Source organism: Neovison vison, chromosome 5 (genome assembly GCF_020171115.1).
Source record: "Neovison vison isolate M4711 chromosome 5, ASM_NN_V1, whole genome shotgun sequence".
Lineage (NCBI taxonomy): Eukaryota > Metazoa > Chordata > Mammalia > Carnivora > Mustelidae > Neogale > Neogale vison.
The window spans coordinates 63,926,372-63,942,784 of NC_058095.1; the positions used below are offsets into that span (position 1 = coordinate 63,926,372).

Genomic DNA, 16,413 nt, shown 5'->3' on the forward strand with positions numbered 1-16,413 from the left:
GTAAGGGTTCTTCAATCTCAGAAGTCCTATGTAATTTTCTAAGAGCTGGATTTTCTCCAGTAAAAAAAAAAAAAAAAAAAAAATCCCACTTCCCTTTACCTTTACCTTAGGGTAATTGCGTATGACTTGCATATTTTCATTTACATATTTTACCTGTTTTTGAGGTACCCATCCTTTGTGTTTTCCCTTTCTCAGAGGTCAGTTTCAGAGCCAGACAGTGATTCTCAACCCCTCTGTGTGTCCTCTTACCTTGAGAAAGAAGCATTGGATTTTAGATGTAGTTTTGAAAGTGTCTTTCCTTATTGATTTATAATAGATGTCTTCTGTGGCTATTTTCTCTTCAGGAAAATGTTTAAAAAGGAACAATTATGTCATATTGGGTACTTGCAACTTTTATTTTTTCCATGATATCCTTCTGAATAGTTCACAAGTTTAAGATGATATTTCTTTCTCCATAGAGCTTTTATCAAAAAGTACGTACTCTAAGGTCAGTATAAAGTACATGGGAATTGACATTGACATTGTGTTTAATATTTGAATTGCTTTCTTGTCTTGAAAGGACTGATATGCCGAGCATTACCCAGGGGTAGCCCTCATTCCGACCTCAAAGAAAGGACTGTGCTGTCTGGTTCCATAATGCAGGGTAAACTTTTTGCTTGTTTTGGCTTTTTTTCATGACTGCCTCATTGTACAGTAGTTTGACATTAATTTGCAGTGTATGAAACCTGCTTTTCAAGTATTTTCCCTTTTGAAATATTAGATACTTAAATCTTGATTTTAACTCTTCTGTTTCTGAGCTGTATAATTTGAAGATGATGGTTGCCTAATCTTTGAATATAGAGACTATCTTCATTATGTAAGAACCATTCTCTGATTGTGGTGAACAGTGTATCAAATCTTGAACCACCCGAAAAAAATGATGACTTATGAATATTTATTTAAGGATGTGTTGTAAGCAGAAAATAATTAGAAACTACAAGATGACATGGTATTAATTTTTTTAAATAGAAGAAAAATATGTATTAGCATTTAATGTTTTAACAAATTTTTTTAAAAGATTTTATTTATTTATTTGACACAGAGAAAGAGATCACAAGTAGGCACAGAGAGTGGGGGAGGCAGGCTTCCTGCTGAGCAGAGAGCCCAATGCAGGGCTCGATCCCAGAACCTTGAGATCATAACCTGAGTGGAAGGCAGAGGCTTAACCCACTGAGCCACCCAGGCGCACTTCTTTTAACAATTTCCCAGTGTATAGCTCAATCACATTGTTATGCACCATTGGCATTATTTTAATAAGCATGTTTCTTGAATTCTTTCTTGAAGGCACACCAAGAGCGACAACGGACAGCTTTGAAGACGGTCTTAAATATCCCAAACAGATTAAAAGGGAGAGTCCTCCCATACGAGCATTCGAAGGCGCCATTACCAAAGGAAAACCATATGACGGCATTACCACAATCAAAGAAATGGGGCGTTCCATTCATGAGATTCCACGGCAAGATATTTTAACTCAGGAAAGCCGAAAAACTCCAGAAGTGGTCCAGAGCACAAGGCCAATAATCGAGGGTTCCATCTCCCAGGTAACTGTGTCAGTTTGTTTGATGCTTTTCATCAGCCGTTCCCCCTCAGACTGTGATATTCATGGACCATTTTAGAAAAAGCATGACTTAATAATTATAAGTAGTTCTTATGATGTCAGAGCTTTTGGAAGTGAATGCAGAGGTTGTATGTATGGTTCATGACTCGTTTTCTTGCATCCGTATTGTGGAATGTGTATTGTGAGAAAGTGCGCAGCTCTGGATTTGTGAGCGTGTGGCTGAGACATCCAGGCAGAGAGTAGAGATTACTGAAGCAAATTATCACTGCCGTGGGCCAACCTGACTGGAGATGGCAGGCTCTGCAGATGCCTCGAGCTCCTGATCATGTTTGTTTCTTTTCTTCTAGGGTACACCGATAAAGTTTGACAGCAACTCAGGGCAATCTGCCATCAAACACAATGTCAAATCCTTAATCACCGGGCCCAACAAACTCCCCCGGGGAATGCCTCCCCTGGAAATCGTGCCGGAGAACATAAAGGTGGTAGAGCGGGGAAAATACGAGGACGTGAAAGCAGGCGAGCCAGTGCGTTCCCGACACACGTCGGTGGTGAGCTCTGGCCCCTCCGTCCTCCGGTCAGCACTTCATGAGGCTCCCAAGGCACAGCTGAGCCCAGGACTTTACGAGGACAGCAGCGCCCGGCGGACCCCCGTGAGTTACCAGAACACCATGTCCAGAGGCTCGCCTATGATGAGCAGAACGTCTGATGGTACGGTAACTCTTCTGTCCTCCTTTGCTTGTTCTCCTTGCACTTTCCCAGCTTTGGCAAAAAATCAGTCAGATTGTTTGCTTTGGTTGGCCATGAGGCCTGGAGGGCCTGCTGCCGCACGGAAAGCAGGGATGACTGTAGGTAAAATACCCGCTGTTTTAACAAGTGCCAATGGTGCTGGCATCCAGAAATGCTCTAGAGTAAGTGCATGCTGAGAGTGCCCTTCCAGCTAACCCTACAGGCTGTTCTGGAAGCCGGCGTTTACCGTTGTATGGCCTCAGTCTGCTGTGGCGGTTGGAAGCGCAGGCCGTGGAGCAAGACTTCCTGACTCACATTAAGGTTCTTCTGCTGCAGGACCTTGGACAAATTACTTCACTGTCCTAGGCCTTAGTTTGCTTATCTGTAAAATGGGAACAGTATTAAGGCTTACCTCACTGGACCATTGGGACGGTCACATGAGGTCAGGTGTTTGAAGGACTCAGAGGGTGTGGGTGGCGCCTGGCACCGTACACGTGAGCTGTCATTGCTGCCGTTGCTATTGTCAGTGTCACGCCCTGCGGCCCCAGCCTTCCGCTGCTGCAGGTCTGGGAGTCAGGGGAGAGGCGTTGAGTTTTACCAGGTCGTACCCAAAGCTGCCCGTGGCCCTTGACAGCGTCCCCACTCCTCTTGTCCAGCGTTACAGGAGTCCGTACTGATTACAGGCTCACGGCAGGGTCCTGGCTGGATGCCGTGACAGCAGGCAGGGGTACGAGGAAAGCGAAGTGCCGGCCAGGAGGTGGGATGGTGAACGCAGAGGCCTGGACTTGGGTTCTGAAGGAGACTTGCCCTGCTGAGAGAGAAGGCCCCCCGTGTTTGAGCACCCTGGGGCTTGGAAGGGGGTGTCGTAGACCCGCATGATTGCTTGGTTTTGTCCAGCAGATGTGTGTAATCGTGGCCAAGCTGATGTCACCCGAATATCAGTAATGAGGTGCTGGTGGTGACTGCACAGCTCTGAGTTCATTAATGCCCCTGAGCTGTACCCTTTAAAATGGTAACGCTTCTGTTCTGTGTGCTGTACTGCAGTTGTTATGGCCGTGGAGGAGGATGGCCAGTACGTGTGGAGATATGCTGTTCTCTGGGGGGTGATCTGATAACTTCTGAACCACATTGTTTAAAAAGAGGCTGAGGTAGGGAGGTGGTTGATACTGGCGAGCTCACAAGAAAGGCTTTACAGAAGTCCTGGGCAAGGAAACCCAGCATCACATGGTGACTGGCAAGCGTCAGGGAGGGGGCAGCACAGACAAAGAGAGGGAACTGTGACTTGGTATGTGGGGGTCAGGAAGAATTTGGAATGTTCAGGTCCTACAGAAAACAAAATCTTTTATAACGGGATTTAAAGAGGAGTTCTGAACTTCATTTTTAATCTTAGCGTTAAGTGATAAGATGTTGGAACTGTGATCGCAAGGTGGTAATCTTTAAGTCTCAGAAGTTTCTGCTAGTTCTTCCCAGTCACGTGTTTTACAAGATTGAACGTTAAACATTTGGTGTATAAATACAGTCTGTACTTGGTTGGGAGAGAAGTGGATGAATACAGTGGACCCTTGACCAACACTTGTTAGAACTTAAGTGGAACTTAAACCCACTTAAGGTGGGTTTTTGTTGACGCTGTATTTTATGAATATAGTACAGTGCTATAGATGTATTTTTCTCTTACAATTTTTCTTTTTCTTTCCTTTTTTTTAAAAAGATTTATTTATTTTTAGAGCACACATGAGCAGGGGAAGGGACAGAGCAGGGGAGAGAGAGAGAGAGAAGCAGATTCCCCACTGAGCATGGAGCCCAGTGCTGGGTTCGATCTCACAACTCGGAGATCATGACCTGATCTAAAATCAAAAGTTGGATGCTCAACCTGCTGAGCCACCCAGGCACCCCTCTCTTACAATTTTTGTAACATCTTCTTTCCTTTAGCTTACTTTATTACAAGCATAGAGGATATAATATATATAACATACAAAACAGGTGCTAATTGACTGTTTCTGTTCTCGGGAAGTCTTCTGGGTCAATAGTAGGCTGTTTTGGGCGAGTCCGATTACGCGTGGGGTTTTTGACCGTGTGGAGGGGTAAACGCCTCTAACCCCTGTGCTGTTCAAGGGTCAGCTGTAAAATCTTTCTTCCCATGTTTCTTAAGTTGTGGTTTTGGCTTTTTTTTTTCCCCAGTTACGATTTCCTCTAGCAAGTCTACCAATCATGAAAGAAAATCGACCCTGACCCCCACCCAGAGGGAAAGTATACCAGCGAAGTCTCCGGTACCTGGTGTAGACCCCGTCGTCAGCCACAGTCCGTTTGATCCCCACCACAGGGGCAGCGCCACAGGCGAGGTTTATCGGAGCCATCTGCCCACACACTTGGATCCCGCCATGCCGTTTCACAGGGCTCTGGATCCTGGTAAGCACAGGGTGGGGTTATGATTATGGCAAAGAAGGAATGTTCCTGTGTGACCTTTCAGACTGTTTATTAAAGTGTAACATGCAGACTGTTACATATATCATTAGTGTGCAGCCCACTGAACTCACACACACTACACACCCTCATGCTACCAGTTCAAAATTAAGAAACAGAATATTACTAGCACCCATTAGAGAACTGAGGAAAAAAATAAGTATGGCATTCGCTTAAGCTGATTGCAAAAGTGGGTCAGTGTGGAGAATTATTTTTAAATAATACAGACATACTTCAAAGATTAAATTTACCATGTAGATATTAATTTCCCAGTGTTCTGATGTACGGTCAGGGTCTACTGATGAAATCTCTCCTTGTCTTTGTTACATAAGTGATACATTTCCTTTCAGGTTTCCTTTTTTTAAGTGAAGCTAGAATTTTTTTTTTATGATTTTATTTATTTATTTGACAGAGACAGCGAGAGAGGAAACACAAGCAGGGGGATAGGAGAGGGAGAAGCAGGCTCCCCACCAAGCAGGGAGCCAGATGTGGGACTCGATCCCAGGACCCTGGGTTCATGACCTAGCAGAAAGCAGACCCTTAATGACTGAGCCACCAAGGCGCCCTGTGAAGCTAGACTTTAAAGCCACTTCAAAAGTAGTTTAAATACAGAATCCTTGAAGATTTTTTTTCCTGTCTTTTCAAAACCATCTCATCCATACCTGATTGAGCTACATATATTGTCTTTCCAAAGCAGTCGATTTAGTTTCCAGAGAAACCATTCTTTTCGTTCTTTTCTCAACAACCTCCAGATTACTTCATTAAGTTACGTAATCACGGTAGCAGGTAGAGCTGGAAGGAACTTCTGGCTAGACACACCCCTCTGACTGTAGATAGATGTGCTTGTTGGAGGTGCAGGAGTCTGTAGGTTTTCTCAAGAGCAGTCTGCTGGGCGCGGGGTGGCGGGCTCTACAAAGAGAAAGGAGCCCCTTCTGCACGTCGCTGGCTGACTTGACGCAGTCGTGTGCCAGCTGCCCCGTTTTCCCGTCTTCGTCCCTGTTCCTCTCACCCACTGAGCCCTCCTCAGATGACGTGTTTTCTGCTCGTACCTCTTCCCCATCCTAACCTGCTTGTTTGTTACATCCTCCCAACTTGAAATTGGGACACAGAACACCCATGTTTTACCTTGGTCCTCAGGGAGGAGGTTTTCATCAGCAGTATGCCGAGATTTCGAAGAGTTGTTCAGTTTATAGAAGCAAGGACCTGTGGAAAACCTTTCATCTGTTGGAGGTTATATCAATGGCATCAAATTGTCTGTTGCTTGAGCACATTAGGTGTCAGAGGGGTCTGCACATAGTTCTTCAGGGACTTTCTCCCAAAACTGAGGCAGAAGTTCCCACAGAGTCCACTGACAGACTTACCCTGCCGGGAGTTCTGGGTGAAGAAAGGAGAAGCAAACATTCTAGAAAACTTGTTTTTCTAGGGGAATGAATATGTATATATTCACTCGAGTTTGAATGTGTGATTTTAATGTCGTGCTTATGCTATTCCTTCATTTTATAGCAGTTTTATTGTTATTTTTGAGCTTGAGGTGAATTTTAATGTTTTGAGCAGAGAGACTTCTTTTTAACAGACATACCTACTACCCCTTCTTAGCAGCTCATGTCATGCTGTAACCCAGCTTGTCAAATTATGGCCAGGGGCCAAACACTGCAGCTGCCTATTTGCATAAATAAAGTTTTATTAGAACACAGGCACACGTTTGTGGGTGTTTTGTCTGTGGCAGCTTTCATGCTACAGTGGCAGAGTTGAGTAGGCGAAGCGACCATATCGTCCACAAAGTGTAAGATATTTACTATCTGGCCTTTTACAGAATAAGTTTGCTAATCTTTGCATTAATTAAATGCTTATAGATTAATCATTTTCAGCACCCAGGAAAGCCATTATTTGTCACAAAGTATGTTCACATGTATTTCCATTTGGTTGTGTTGAATGATCAGTACTGCACAAATAATGTGATTTTCTTTTTTTTTTTTTTTTTAATTTTTTTGTTTTTCTTTTAAAGATTTTATTTATTTATTTGACAGACAGAGATCACAAGTAGGCAGAGAGGCAGGCAGAGAGAGGAAGGGAAGCAGGTTACCTGCTGAGCAGAGAGCCCGATGTGGGGCTCAATCCCAGGACCCTGGGATCATGACCTGAGCCGAAGGCAGAAGCTTAACCCACTGAGCCACCCAGGCGCCCCAATAATGTGATTTTCAAATGCAGCTCTTAGAGATGTAGGTGAAATGATAATTAAGTTATGTGGCAAAGACCGAAAGTGCAGCTGCTTGAGAAGTTCCTTAGCTCCTCTCCTACCGGTGAAAACGTTGACATTCGTCCCGTATCTGGTTTCTCTCTCCTTTGCTGTTATGTCTGATGTTAGAGCACGTGTACTCATACCTGATGTGTCAGGGTCTAACATGAGTTGCCCTCACTCTCTGTAACCCCCACCCATGCTAAAAGCTGTACCTGTATATTAGCCTGGCAGCAGGGGCTCCAGCTCTTTCTGCGGGCGATACTTAGCGAATGACTTTGCCCTGGACCGAACTAAATGCGTTTCTCTCGTTCTCTCCACCAGCAGCTGCTGCTTACCTGTTTCAGAGACAGCTCTCCCCAACCCCAGCTTACCCCAGTCAGTACCAGCTTTATGCAATGGAGAACACCAGACAGACAATCCTCAACGACTACATTACCTCACAGCAGATGCAAGTGAACCTGCGCCCGGATGTGGCCAGAGGCCTCTCCCCACGGGAGCAGCAGCTGGGCCTCCCGTATCCAGCAACAAGGGGTGCGTTTTTTGTGCTTGGGCTTCTTAGATGGTGTTAGGTCTGCTGAGTATCAGTGAGTACTTGCTGAGTGAATGATGGAAGGAAAGGAAAGGCAGCCCTGTCCTTGCCTCTGTAGCTGTTAACCCCCGGAGGCAAAGCAGTACGTCAAGGCGTGTATGTCAGTGGTGAGCACTGACATAACCAAACTGTCTGCAGTTTGCTGTCTCTCTCAGTAACCTGTCTTGCTTTTTGTTGACTCGTAGGGTGCATAGAGTTTCATAGCCTTCTGTAGATTTAAAGAAGGTCTTACAAAGTCATGATCATCTTAACCATTTTTTTTTATACCGTACACAGAGTATCACTGGGTTGTAGAGAGAAACGATTTTAAAAAGCCATGTATAGTTCTGTGTCTTGAGAGAGACTGACATTTAACATCTTTTATTGTGTTTGTCTCCTGAGCAGGAATCATCGACCTGACCAACATGCCTCCAGCGATTTTAGTGCCTCATCCAGGGGGAACAAGCACTCCTCCCATGGACAGAATCACTTATATTCCTGGAACGCAGATTACCTTCCCGCCCAGGCCATACAACTCCGCGTCTATGTCTCCAGGTAACAGACTGGTCATGGCCCTCTCTGGTACGACCAGCGTCTCTAAGGGCTGACAGCATTGTCTTGAAATTTTGGGCACTTTCCCCCATTGGGTCTGCTGAGGTTTCTTGTTGTTGTTTTTTGTTTTTAAGATTTATTTATTTTAGAGCGAGCGAGAGAGAGTGCACAGGGGGAGGAGCAGAGGGAGAGAGAGAACCTCCAGCACACTTGGCTTGAGGTTGGAGCCTGACATGGGGTTCGAGCCCACTGCCCTGAGATCACGACCTGAGCAGAAATCAGGAGCGGCCAACTGAGCTACCCAGGCGCCCCTGCTCTGCTGTTTTCCACTTAATGTTTCGTGTAGTTCTCACATGCCATCCCTCACCGGATACACCAGAAATATCCCAAAAGCTTGTGTTAGGTGTCAGTCGACAATTCGAGACTCTTTAACAAATGGTCTCCGTCTCAGGTTTGAAGCATTTTGAAACGTCTCCAGACACTAAAAATCTAACAGCTGTTTGTACCTGACAGGTCAGTGTTCTTGTCTTTAAGTTGAAGATTTCTGTGTTTTACAGGACACTCGACGCACCTCGCAGCGGCGGCGAGTGCTGAGCGGGAGCGGGAGCGGGAACGGGAGAAGGAGCGGGAGCGGGAGCGGATCGCCGCGGCCGCGTCCTCGGACCTCTACCTTCGGTCAGGTGAGCAGCGTGCCGTTGCTTGTGCTACAGACACCCCTTGGTCATCAGTGGGACCGGGCGTCCGGCCTCCTGTTGCAGAGCAGGGCGGCAAGCTGATCCTAGAGGCAGGAATCGAGAGACAGAAAGTAATCTCACACCTTAAGTGACGTACAAGTGAAAGTGCAGCACATGAATTTTGAACAGGAAACTGAGGTTTTCCTAAGGAAGGCGGCGTTTTGATTTGGCCCTGGCCGTTGGCTACAGTTGGGCCTGAAGATACCAGGCGCAGAGCTCAGTAGAGCTGAAAGCAGGCCGAGCAGGGGCTCCCAGCCACAGACACACGATGTGTTGTGGTGCTAGAGTCTGAGGAAGATGCCGTACAGAGAGAAGGTCGGGTGACATTGGGAATTACCTGTGCTGCCACTTGGCAAGGAGGCTGGTGCCGTGCCGAGGGACATTTACAAAAGAGGGGCTGGAGGTGGGTTGGAGCCCTAGAGAGGCGTGTACTGGCACCAGGAGGAAAGGGAGGCTGTGTCTGCAGTTGCTGGTGGAGATGTGTGCTGCCGGGCAGGGTGGGAGGGAAGTGATGGCGATGCGGTAGCTCAAGGTTGTGGGGGGTGCAGGATGGGCTGAGATGCAAGCCAGGTCTGCACATTAGGGAAGGAGTTTCCCTGTGAGACCTACTTGGATGTGTCTCTGGAACATTTATTCAGACATGTGGTAGATTTGTCTTTTGCATTCTGTTCCTTCAGTGAAAGGAGAGCACTTCTTGTGTCCGTGTTGCCGGACAGACAGATTTGGCCCTCAGGAGGAAAGACAGGCTGGACACGGTGACCTAGGAGTCCCCTGCAAGGGTCGCGACTCTGGCTTGGCTGAGATTTCCAGACGGTGCCGTGTGGGGAGAGGGTGGGTCAGTCTGTGGGCGGTATTGCAGGGGCACCAGAGGGGCAGGCACAGGACCAGAGACTCGGTCAGAGAGGTGCGTGTGGAACTGAAGGGCACGGGGCGGGCAGGCTGTCACGCTCATGCTCACAGGGGGCAAACCTTGACATCAGAGTGGTGGCAGTACAGAGCTGGGGCTCAGAGCTGGTCTTCGTATTTGACCCAGAAACATCATTCCCAAGGATTTATGTTAAATAAATCAGTGGTTGCAAAGCCTGGAGACATTGAGCTGTAACGTAGTGTCTGTGTATAGTAAGACATACTGCTGAGTGACCACAGGAAAGGCTTCAGTGAATTGTGAGGGGGCATCCTAATGCTGCTTATATGTCAAGCGCGTAAAAACACAGACACTGATGTAATTAAAGAAAGCCCAGGTAGGAACTGTATTTTAAAAATGCTCGTGATCCCATTAATGAATAACATGCAGATTCCAGATGATACGATACCATTTTCTCCATCAGACATTTTAAAAAGTTGACATTCTGTTGCTGAGTCTGAAGAAACACAGCTCTCCGCATCATCAGCGGCAGTGTAAGTAGGGACAGTCATTGCGGAGGTACGAAATGTAGATAGCAGCTGCTCTTCTAGAAACACAGAAATGCTTCTATCAGCGGTTATGTGCTTGGAAGGGAGAAAATGGCTGAGAAGCTTGCACCAGGTGGTCCGGGCTGGGGGAGTAGGGGCGAGTGCGCAAGTGGCCAGCTCTTCTGAGGACACAGGACAGAGAGGGCGGAGAAGGAGTGTGAGATCTTCCCAGTGAGCAGTGCTGAACGAGTCCGAGCTGTGGCTTTGCTGTGGGGCAGCTGAGGCCAGTGGACAAAACTGTGTCAGCTGTTGGCGAGTGTAGGTCGTGGAGCTGAGCCTCTGGGGGGCACTTGCGGAGAGAGACCCTTCACGGAGCAGGGCAGAGGTGGAGCGGAGCAGGGATGCAATTGCTCAGACCCCGGGCTGGCGACAGTGTGCTGCTGGCATCACAATACTCAGACCGCTGCACCGATCGGGGTTCTGGAAATAATCAGCATACCCGGGTCTAAGGAAGAAGCTGAGAGATGAGCTTGTCTCATTGGCGTGAGGGCAGCTGACCCTTGCACAGCTCAGGGGTTCGGGTGCTGACCTGCCCCCACGCCCCCACTGGAACATCCGACCAGAGTAACTGTTGACAGCTCCCTGTTGACTGGAAGGAAGCCTTACCGGGAACAGGAAGTGCTGACCCGGGTTTCGTACGTTCTGTGTATCGTGTGCTGTGTTCTTCCGGTAAATGACACGAGAGAGGAGAAAAGTGTCAGGGAAATCCGTGTACGGTACTGTGCTCTGGTTTTCAAAACCAAGGTCCACGTGCGGGCGGAGCCTGTACTCAGCCCCTGCTGTGGGAGGATCCGCTCTGTGTGGCTGCTGGCGTTACTTTGTTTCAGGAATCAAGGTGGACCCTTGTGGCATAAATGGAAGTGACAGTAAATGATAGTTGATGTTTTTGTTTTGAGTTAAGGGTATGGTTTTATTACATCTTCATTAAGAAACTCTCAGGGAACATATTTATCAGAAGGCCAAAAAGCAGGGTATCAGGCTTCTTTTCCTGTTTAGGAAAATGAGGAAATGAACAGCCCCTGGACATCGCTGTCTCTAGCTTCTTCCTTATGGCTTGTCTTTTCTTCTTTCTCTTCTGCTTTTTTTTTCTTTTTTGGGCCTTCACAGGCTCAGAACAGCCAGGCCGACCCGGCAGTCATGGATATGTCCGCTCCCCGTCCCCTTCGGTGAGAGCCCAGGAGACCATGTTGCAGCAAAGACCCAGCGTGTTCCAGGGAACCAATGGAACCAGCGTCATCACACCCTTGGATCCAAGTGCTCAGCTCCGAATCATGTAAGTGCCCCGTGTGCATTTCGGCTGAGAAGAGCGGTCTCCGGCATCTGCCGCACACCCGTAAGTGCGTGACCTCCACGGTTTGGTCACCCACTACCCGCCCGACGCATTTTGTCGTTACAGCTGGTCCTTCCGCCGCCCCAGCACGCCCCCCGTAGAGCTGCCTTTCACGGACTTGTATGTGGTTTGCTTCTGTTCGCAGGCCGCTGCCCGCCGGGGGCCCGTCAATAAGCCAAGGCCTGCCGGCCTCCCGCTACAGCACCGCTGCGGATGCCCTGGCTGCCCTTGTGGACGCCGCAGCCTCTGCCCCCCAGATGGAGGTTTCCAAAACTAAAGAGAGTAAGCATGAAGCTTCCAGGTTAGAAGAAAATTTGAGGAGCAGGTCAGCAGCAGTTAGTGAGCAGCAGCAGCTAGAGCAGAAAAGCCTGGAGGCGGAGAAGAGACCCGTTCAGTGTCTGTACACTCCTGCAGCCTTTCCAAGTGGCAAGCCCCAGCCCCATTCCTCAGTAGTTTACTCTGAGGCTGGGAACGAGAAAGGGCCGCCTCCAAAGTCCAGATATGAGGAAGAGCTAAGGACCCGAGGGAAGACTACCATTACTGCAGCTAACTTCATAGACGTGATCATCACCCGGCAGATTGCCTCGGACAAGGATGCGAGGGAACGTGGCTCTCAAAGTTCAGACTCTTCTAGTAGCTGTATGTATCTCCATCGGAGTTTTGCAATGTGCTGTCTGAGTAAAGAATTACTTTATTTCGTAGGTAAAGCAGAACAATATGACAAAGAAAATCCTGATCTGCGGGTAAATGTAATGGAAAGGTTTTATGGATTAGTAGTGCAAAAATGTCTCTTCTGCTCTTTGAAATCACGACTGTTTAAACTTCAGTTTCTTAAGTATGACTGTTAAAGTATTTCCCGTGAACACTCTGTGTCCTTTATGGAGGTAAAATTGCAAAGTAGACAGGGCAGAGCTCGTGGTCAATTTTGGGCATCTGGAAGGTCAGAGAGGCTACCAAAGCCTCGTAAGCATTTTCTAAGACACAGATTTTTAAAAAGCCAGATCACTGTATTCCTGGTCACTGGTATTTATGGTACTCCTTTTCTGCAAGCTGGTTCTTTAAAATTTTTTTTCTGTACATGTATTGGTCCTTTTTATTCCTTCTTTATGCATATGTCCTATTCTGTGCTCATTTTCTAAAACTATTTTCATGCAATTCTTTTTTTTTTTTTTAACTTTTTAAATTTTATTTTAATTCCAGTATAGTTAACATAGAGTGTCGTGTTAGCTTCATGTGTAACGTAGTCATTAGGCACTTCGGTACATGACTTGGTACGCATTGTCATAAGTGTACCCTTCACCCCGTCCCCGATTTCCCCCAGCTCCCCTCTGGTGACCACCAGTTTGCCCTCTACCATTGCAAGTTGGTTAGTCATTTTGACGTCTGCCCTGTGAGTCCGTAAGAGTTCACAAATCTACCATAAAATGCTGGAAGAGTTCCTTCAGAATTAACAACTGCCTAAATTCTGTGTGGAATTCCTGAAGGAAGAATCGGGTATTTAAGCAAGTATCCGCTAATCCTTGAAGTGATTTAACCGTATGTGGGCATCTCTCTGTTGTGTTTATTAATGAAATTGAGGAGAGTTGGAGATTTCTCACGCATTAGCATGCAACGTGTAATTCTTTTTACCCCCGGGCCTACTTGTAACTTATTTGGGTAAATATCTTCCCCATGGCTGAGTTTTTTGGAAAGAAGGGTGCAGATGGGTAGTCTGCTGTATAGACAGTAAACTTCTGTTCGTCTGGGAGCATGAACATCTGCAGAACAGATACTACAGGTGCAGACTGTGCTAGCTGGGGAGGATGTCATTGCAGGAGCAGGCCCAGAGGGAGGACACCAGCACACCTGGTGACCCACCCAGGCTGTGGCTTACTGGATGCTGGGGCACACGGCTCTAGTCTAACTAGCAGCCACTTTCAGCTGACATCACAAACCGGACCAACTGTAGGAGTCTGAAGGTCTGAAAATGGGTTTGTCGTCTGTTCTGAGTGGGGCTGTCATTTTTACCACTAAGTGACATGCACGAAGTCCACAGCTGTTCACTGTTACTCAGTGTGGTTTCCAGTTTTTCCCTTTAGGGCCTCCCTCCCCCTGAAGGTGAACACAGGTTAGCCTCAGACTTCCTAGTGACTGTATGTTGGTTGTGCTGAGGTTTAGCGTGCTGGGCACATAAACGGTCATGAATGCCAGTGGAATACCGAAGTCGGAAGTGGTCTAAATTACTTTGAAAATAGTTATTTTAGTTCCCAAGAGATCATTTCTGTCCCAGTCACCGGGTTCCTGTCCTCCTGAGTATACTAGACCCCAGCGAATTACAGCTTGCGTGGCCTGGTGAAGGGGTGGGAAGACAGGGCTGTTAGTTGGGTCCTGGAGGATCTGGGTGGGAGCCTGGTCACAGTTCATTCCAGGCTTCTAGACCTGCATGCAGGATCCACTGATCGATGACGCTTGCCGATCCGGCCAGTCGTACAGGGACCCTTTGGGCTGCTGGCAGTCTTCCCAGACTCCACAGCCTGTAGAAGCTGAGTACACTCTAAAGTCAGGAGGTTTCACGTCCCTGCCCTTCACTGCATTGGCCTGCAGTCGGGTTTCCTGGGAACTTCCGCTTAGACGGGCCTTCCCTGACGTGGACATCCTTTCTGCTTGGGGGGGGGGGGTTGAGTTTACTTCTTTTCGGACATCCCCTGCCATTTCTGTGTTTTTCCACAGTGTAACAGTGCTGAGAAACCATTTGGAGTAATACTTTTTGTCTGCAGTAATCCGATGATTTCTGAAAATTATTATATAATGTTACTTCATCTGTAGCTTTAAAGTCATCATCGTAATGAAGCAGTTGGGTACCCAACAGTTTTTCTGACAGCTGAGTGTCCCTCAGAATTTTAGTCACTGGAAATGGTGAGCTGTGGACATCCACTCTCTGATTCGTTCAGCCTCCTCTGAGGAGTGTCCTTCTCGGGCAGCGCTCTTCAGCTTCCGGGAGAATGCTGCAGGCCGTTCCCTAGCCTGCCTCACCTCAAGGTCCTAGAGGCCACACAGTTCCACAAAACCCTGCTCCATATAGAGACTCGGAGCCTGAGTAAGACTCACAGACCGCTGATACCAGTGCCTTGAGCGGTGCTTGGTTTTTACTGCTGAACGTTTCGGAGAACAAAAACCAAAAATATGTGAATAGGTTTGAAGAGTTTGGACTTCTACAACTTTTCACGGGATTCGTTTTAAAATGACATTCTTTACTTTTCTTAAAGTATCTTCTCATCGGTATGAAGCCGCCGGCGATGCTATTGAGGTGATCAGCCCTGCTAGCTCCCCTGCGCCGCCCCAGGAGAAGCTGCAGGCCTATCAGCCAGACGTGGCCAAGGCAAACCAAGCGGAAGGTCTGTAGTTTTTAGCCACCGGCTGACCTGTTTTCGTATCTGCACCTGGTGTTTCGTTCTGATGATCTGTCTGGACCATGTGACCAAAGACCTGGTTTTGTTTCTTTTGGTTTAGAGTAATCTTTATAGGAGTCTGGTTTAGAGATGTGCAAAACTGCACTAATGGAAAGTTGGTTTTATTTTTTAATTTTTTTTTATTTTTTAAAGATTTTATTTATTTATTTATTTATTTGACAGACAGCGATCACAAGTAGGCAGAGAGGCAGGCAGAGAGAGAGGAGGAAGCAGGCTCCCCACTGAGCAGAGAGCCCGATGCGGGGCTCGATCCCAGGACTCCGGGATCATGACCTGAGCCGAAGGCAGAGGCTTTAACCCACTGAGCCACCCAGGCGCCCCTGGAAAGTTGGTTTTAAGCTTTGATTGATTACTCCTTGTTTACATCTAATGATACAGGAAATAGTTGATATTTTGTTTTCCCTCTTAACACTTTCACAGGGCATTCTGTACTAGTTCTGATCTCTGTCAGTCCGTCAGTGGTTTTCCTTTCGAGATTAGAGTCAGGAATTCTGGGTAGAGATGGGCATCACACCCCTCACATGCGCTGCTCTGAGTCATGTTCAGTCTTTGATGAGTGAAAGGCCGGGTAAGACATCTGTCCGTCCTCCGTTAGGTGAAGCCACCAGACAGTATGAAGGACCATTACATCACTACCGACCCCAGCAGGAACCGCTGTCCCCACAACAGCAGCTGCCTGCCTCCTCACAGGCTGACGGGGTGGGTCAGGTGCCCAGGACCCACCGCCTGATCACACTTGCTGATCACATCTGTGTAAGTTGTTCATTAATTTTTCCTTTTTTGGTCAATGCAGAAGGCATATTTCACAGAGAGGGAATCATAAAAAAGATGTCCAGGTTTTTTATGCTATATTATTTGGCACATACGTCCTCAACAGATTTACCAACTCCTTCTTTTTTCATTCACAGCAAATTATCACACAAGATTTTGCTAGAAATCAAGTTTCCTCACAGCCTCCCCAGCAGCCTCCCACTTCTACATTCCAAAATTCGCCATCTGCTCTGGTCTCCACACCTGTGCGGACTAAAACATCAAACCGTTATAGCCCAGAATCCCAGTCTCAGTCTGTCCACCATCAAAGACCAGGGTCAAGGGTTTCTCCAGAAAATCTTGTGGACAAAGCCAGGGGAAGGTATGGTTTTTATTTCAAACTTTATGTATATTTCCCAAGAGTAAAACAATGTTTAACTGTTACTCTCTACAGATCCCCTTTAAGATAAGGGATTCATTACTCACACCTAAGATTGATTTACCTTCATGCCTTGGGAAATACAAATGAGGGTTTTCCCTCTGTATATTCTTAGAA

At 47.2% G+C, this 16,413-nt stretch overlaps 1 protein-coding gene across 18 annotated transcripts in view; it reads left to right on the forward strand.

The window, feature by feature from the left end:
- Positions 1–16,413, forward strand: part of NCOR1 (nuclear receptor corepressor 1) — a 156,021-nt gene that overhangs the window by 125,089 nt on the left and 14,519 nt on the right. For 14 of the 18 annotated variants that reach the window (XM_044249178.1, XM_044249177.1, XM_044249190.1 and 11 more), the window contains 12 exons: positions 560–643; positions 1,324–1,580; positions 1,945–2,305; positions 4,502–4,729; positions 7,344–7,553; positions 7,996–8,145; positions 8,700–8,822; positions 11,436–11,601; positions 11,804–12,297; positions 14,904–15,032; positions 15,703–15,860; positions 16,016–16,239. In XM_044249178.1, the coding sequence (XP_044105113.1) occupies positions 560–643; positions 1,324–1,580; positions 1,945–2,305; positions 4,502–4,729; positions 7,344–7,553; positions 7,996–8,145; positions 8,700–8,822; positions 11,436–11,601; positions 11,804–12,297; positions 14,904–15,032; positions 15,703–15,860; positions 16,016–16,239 (2,584 nt within the window). The remainder of the gene's footprint in view (positions 1–559; positions 644–1,323; positions 1,581–1,944; positions 2,306–4,501; positions 4,730–7,343; positions 7,554–7,995; positions 8,146–8,699; positions 8,823–11,435; positions 11,602–11,803; positions 12,298–14,903; positions 15,033–15,702; positions 15,861–16,015; positions 16,240–16,413) is intronic. The other 4 variants (XM_044249179.1, XM_044249192.1, XM_044249195.1 and 1 more) reach the window with 2 other exon arrangements.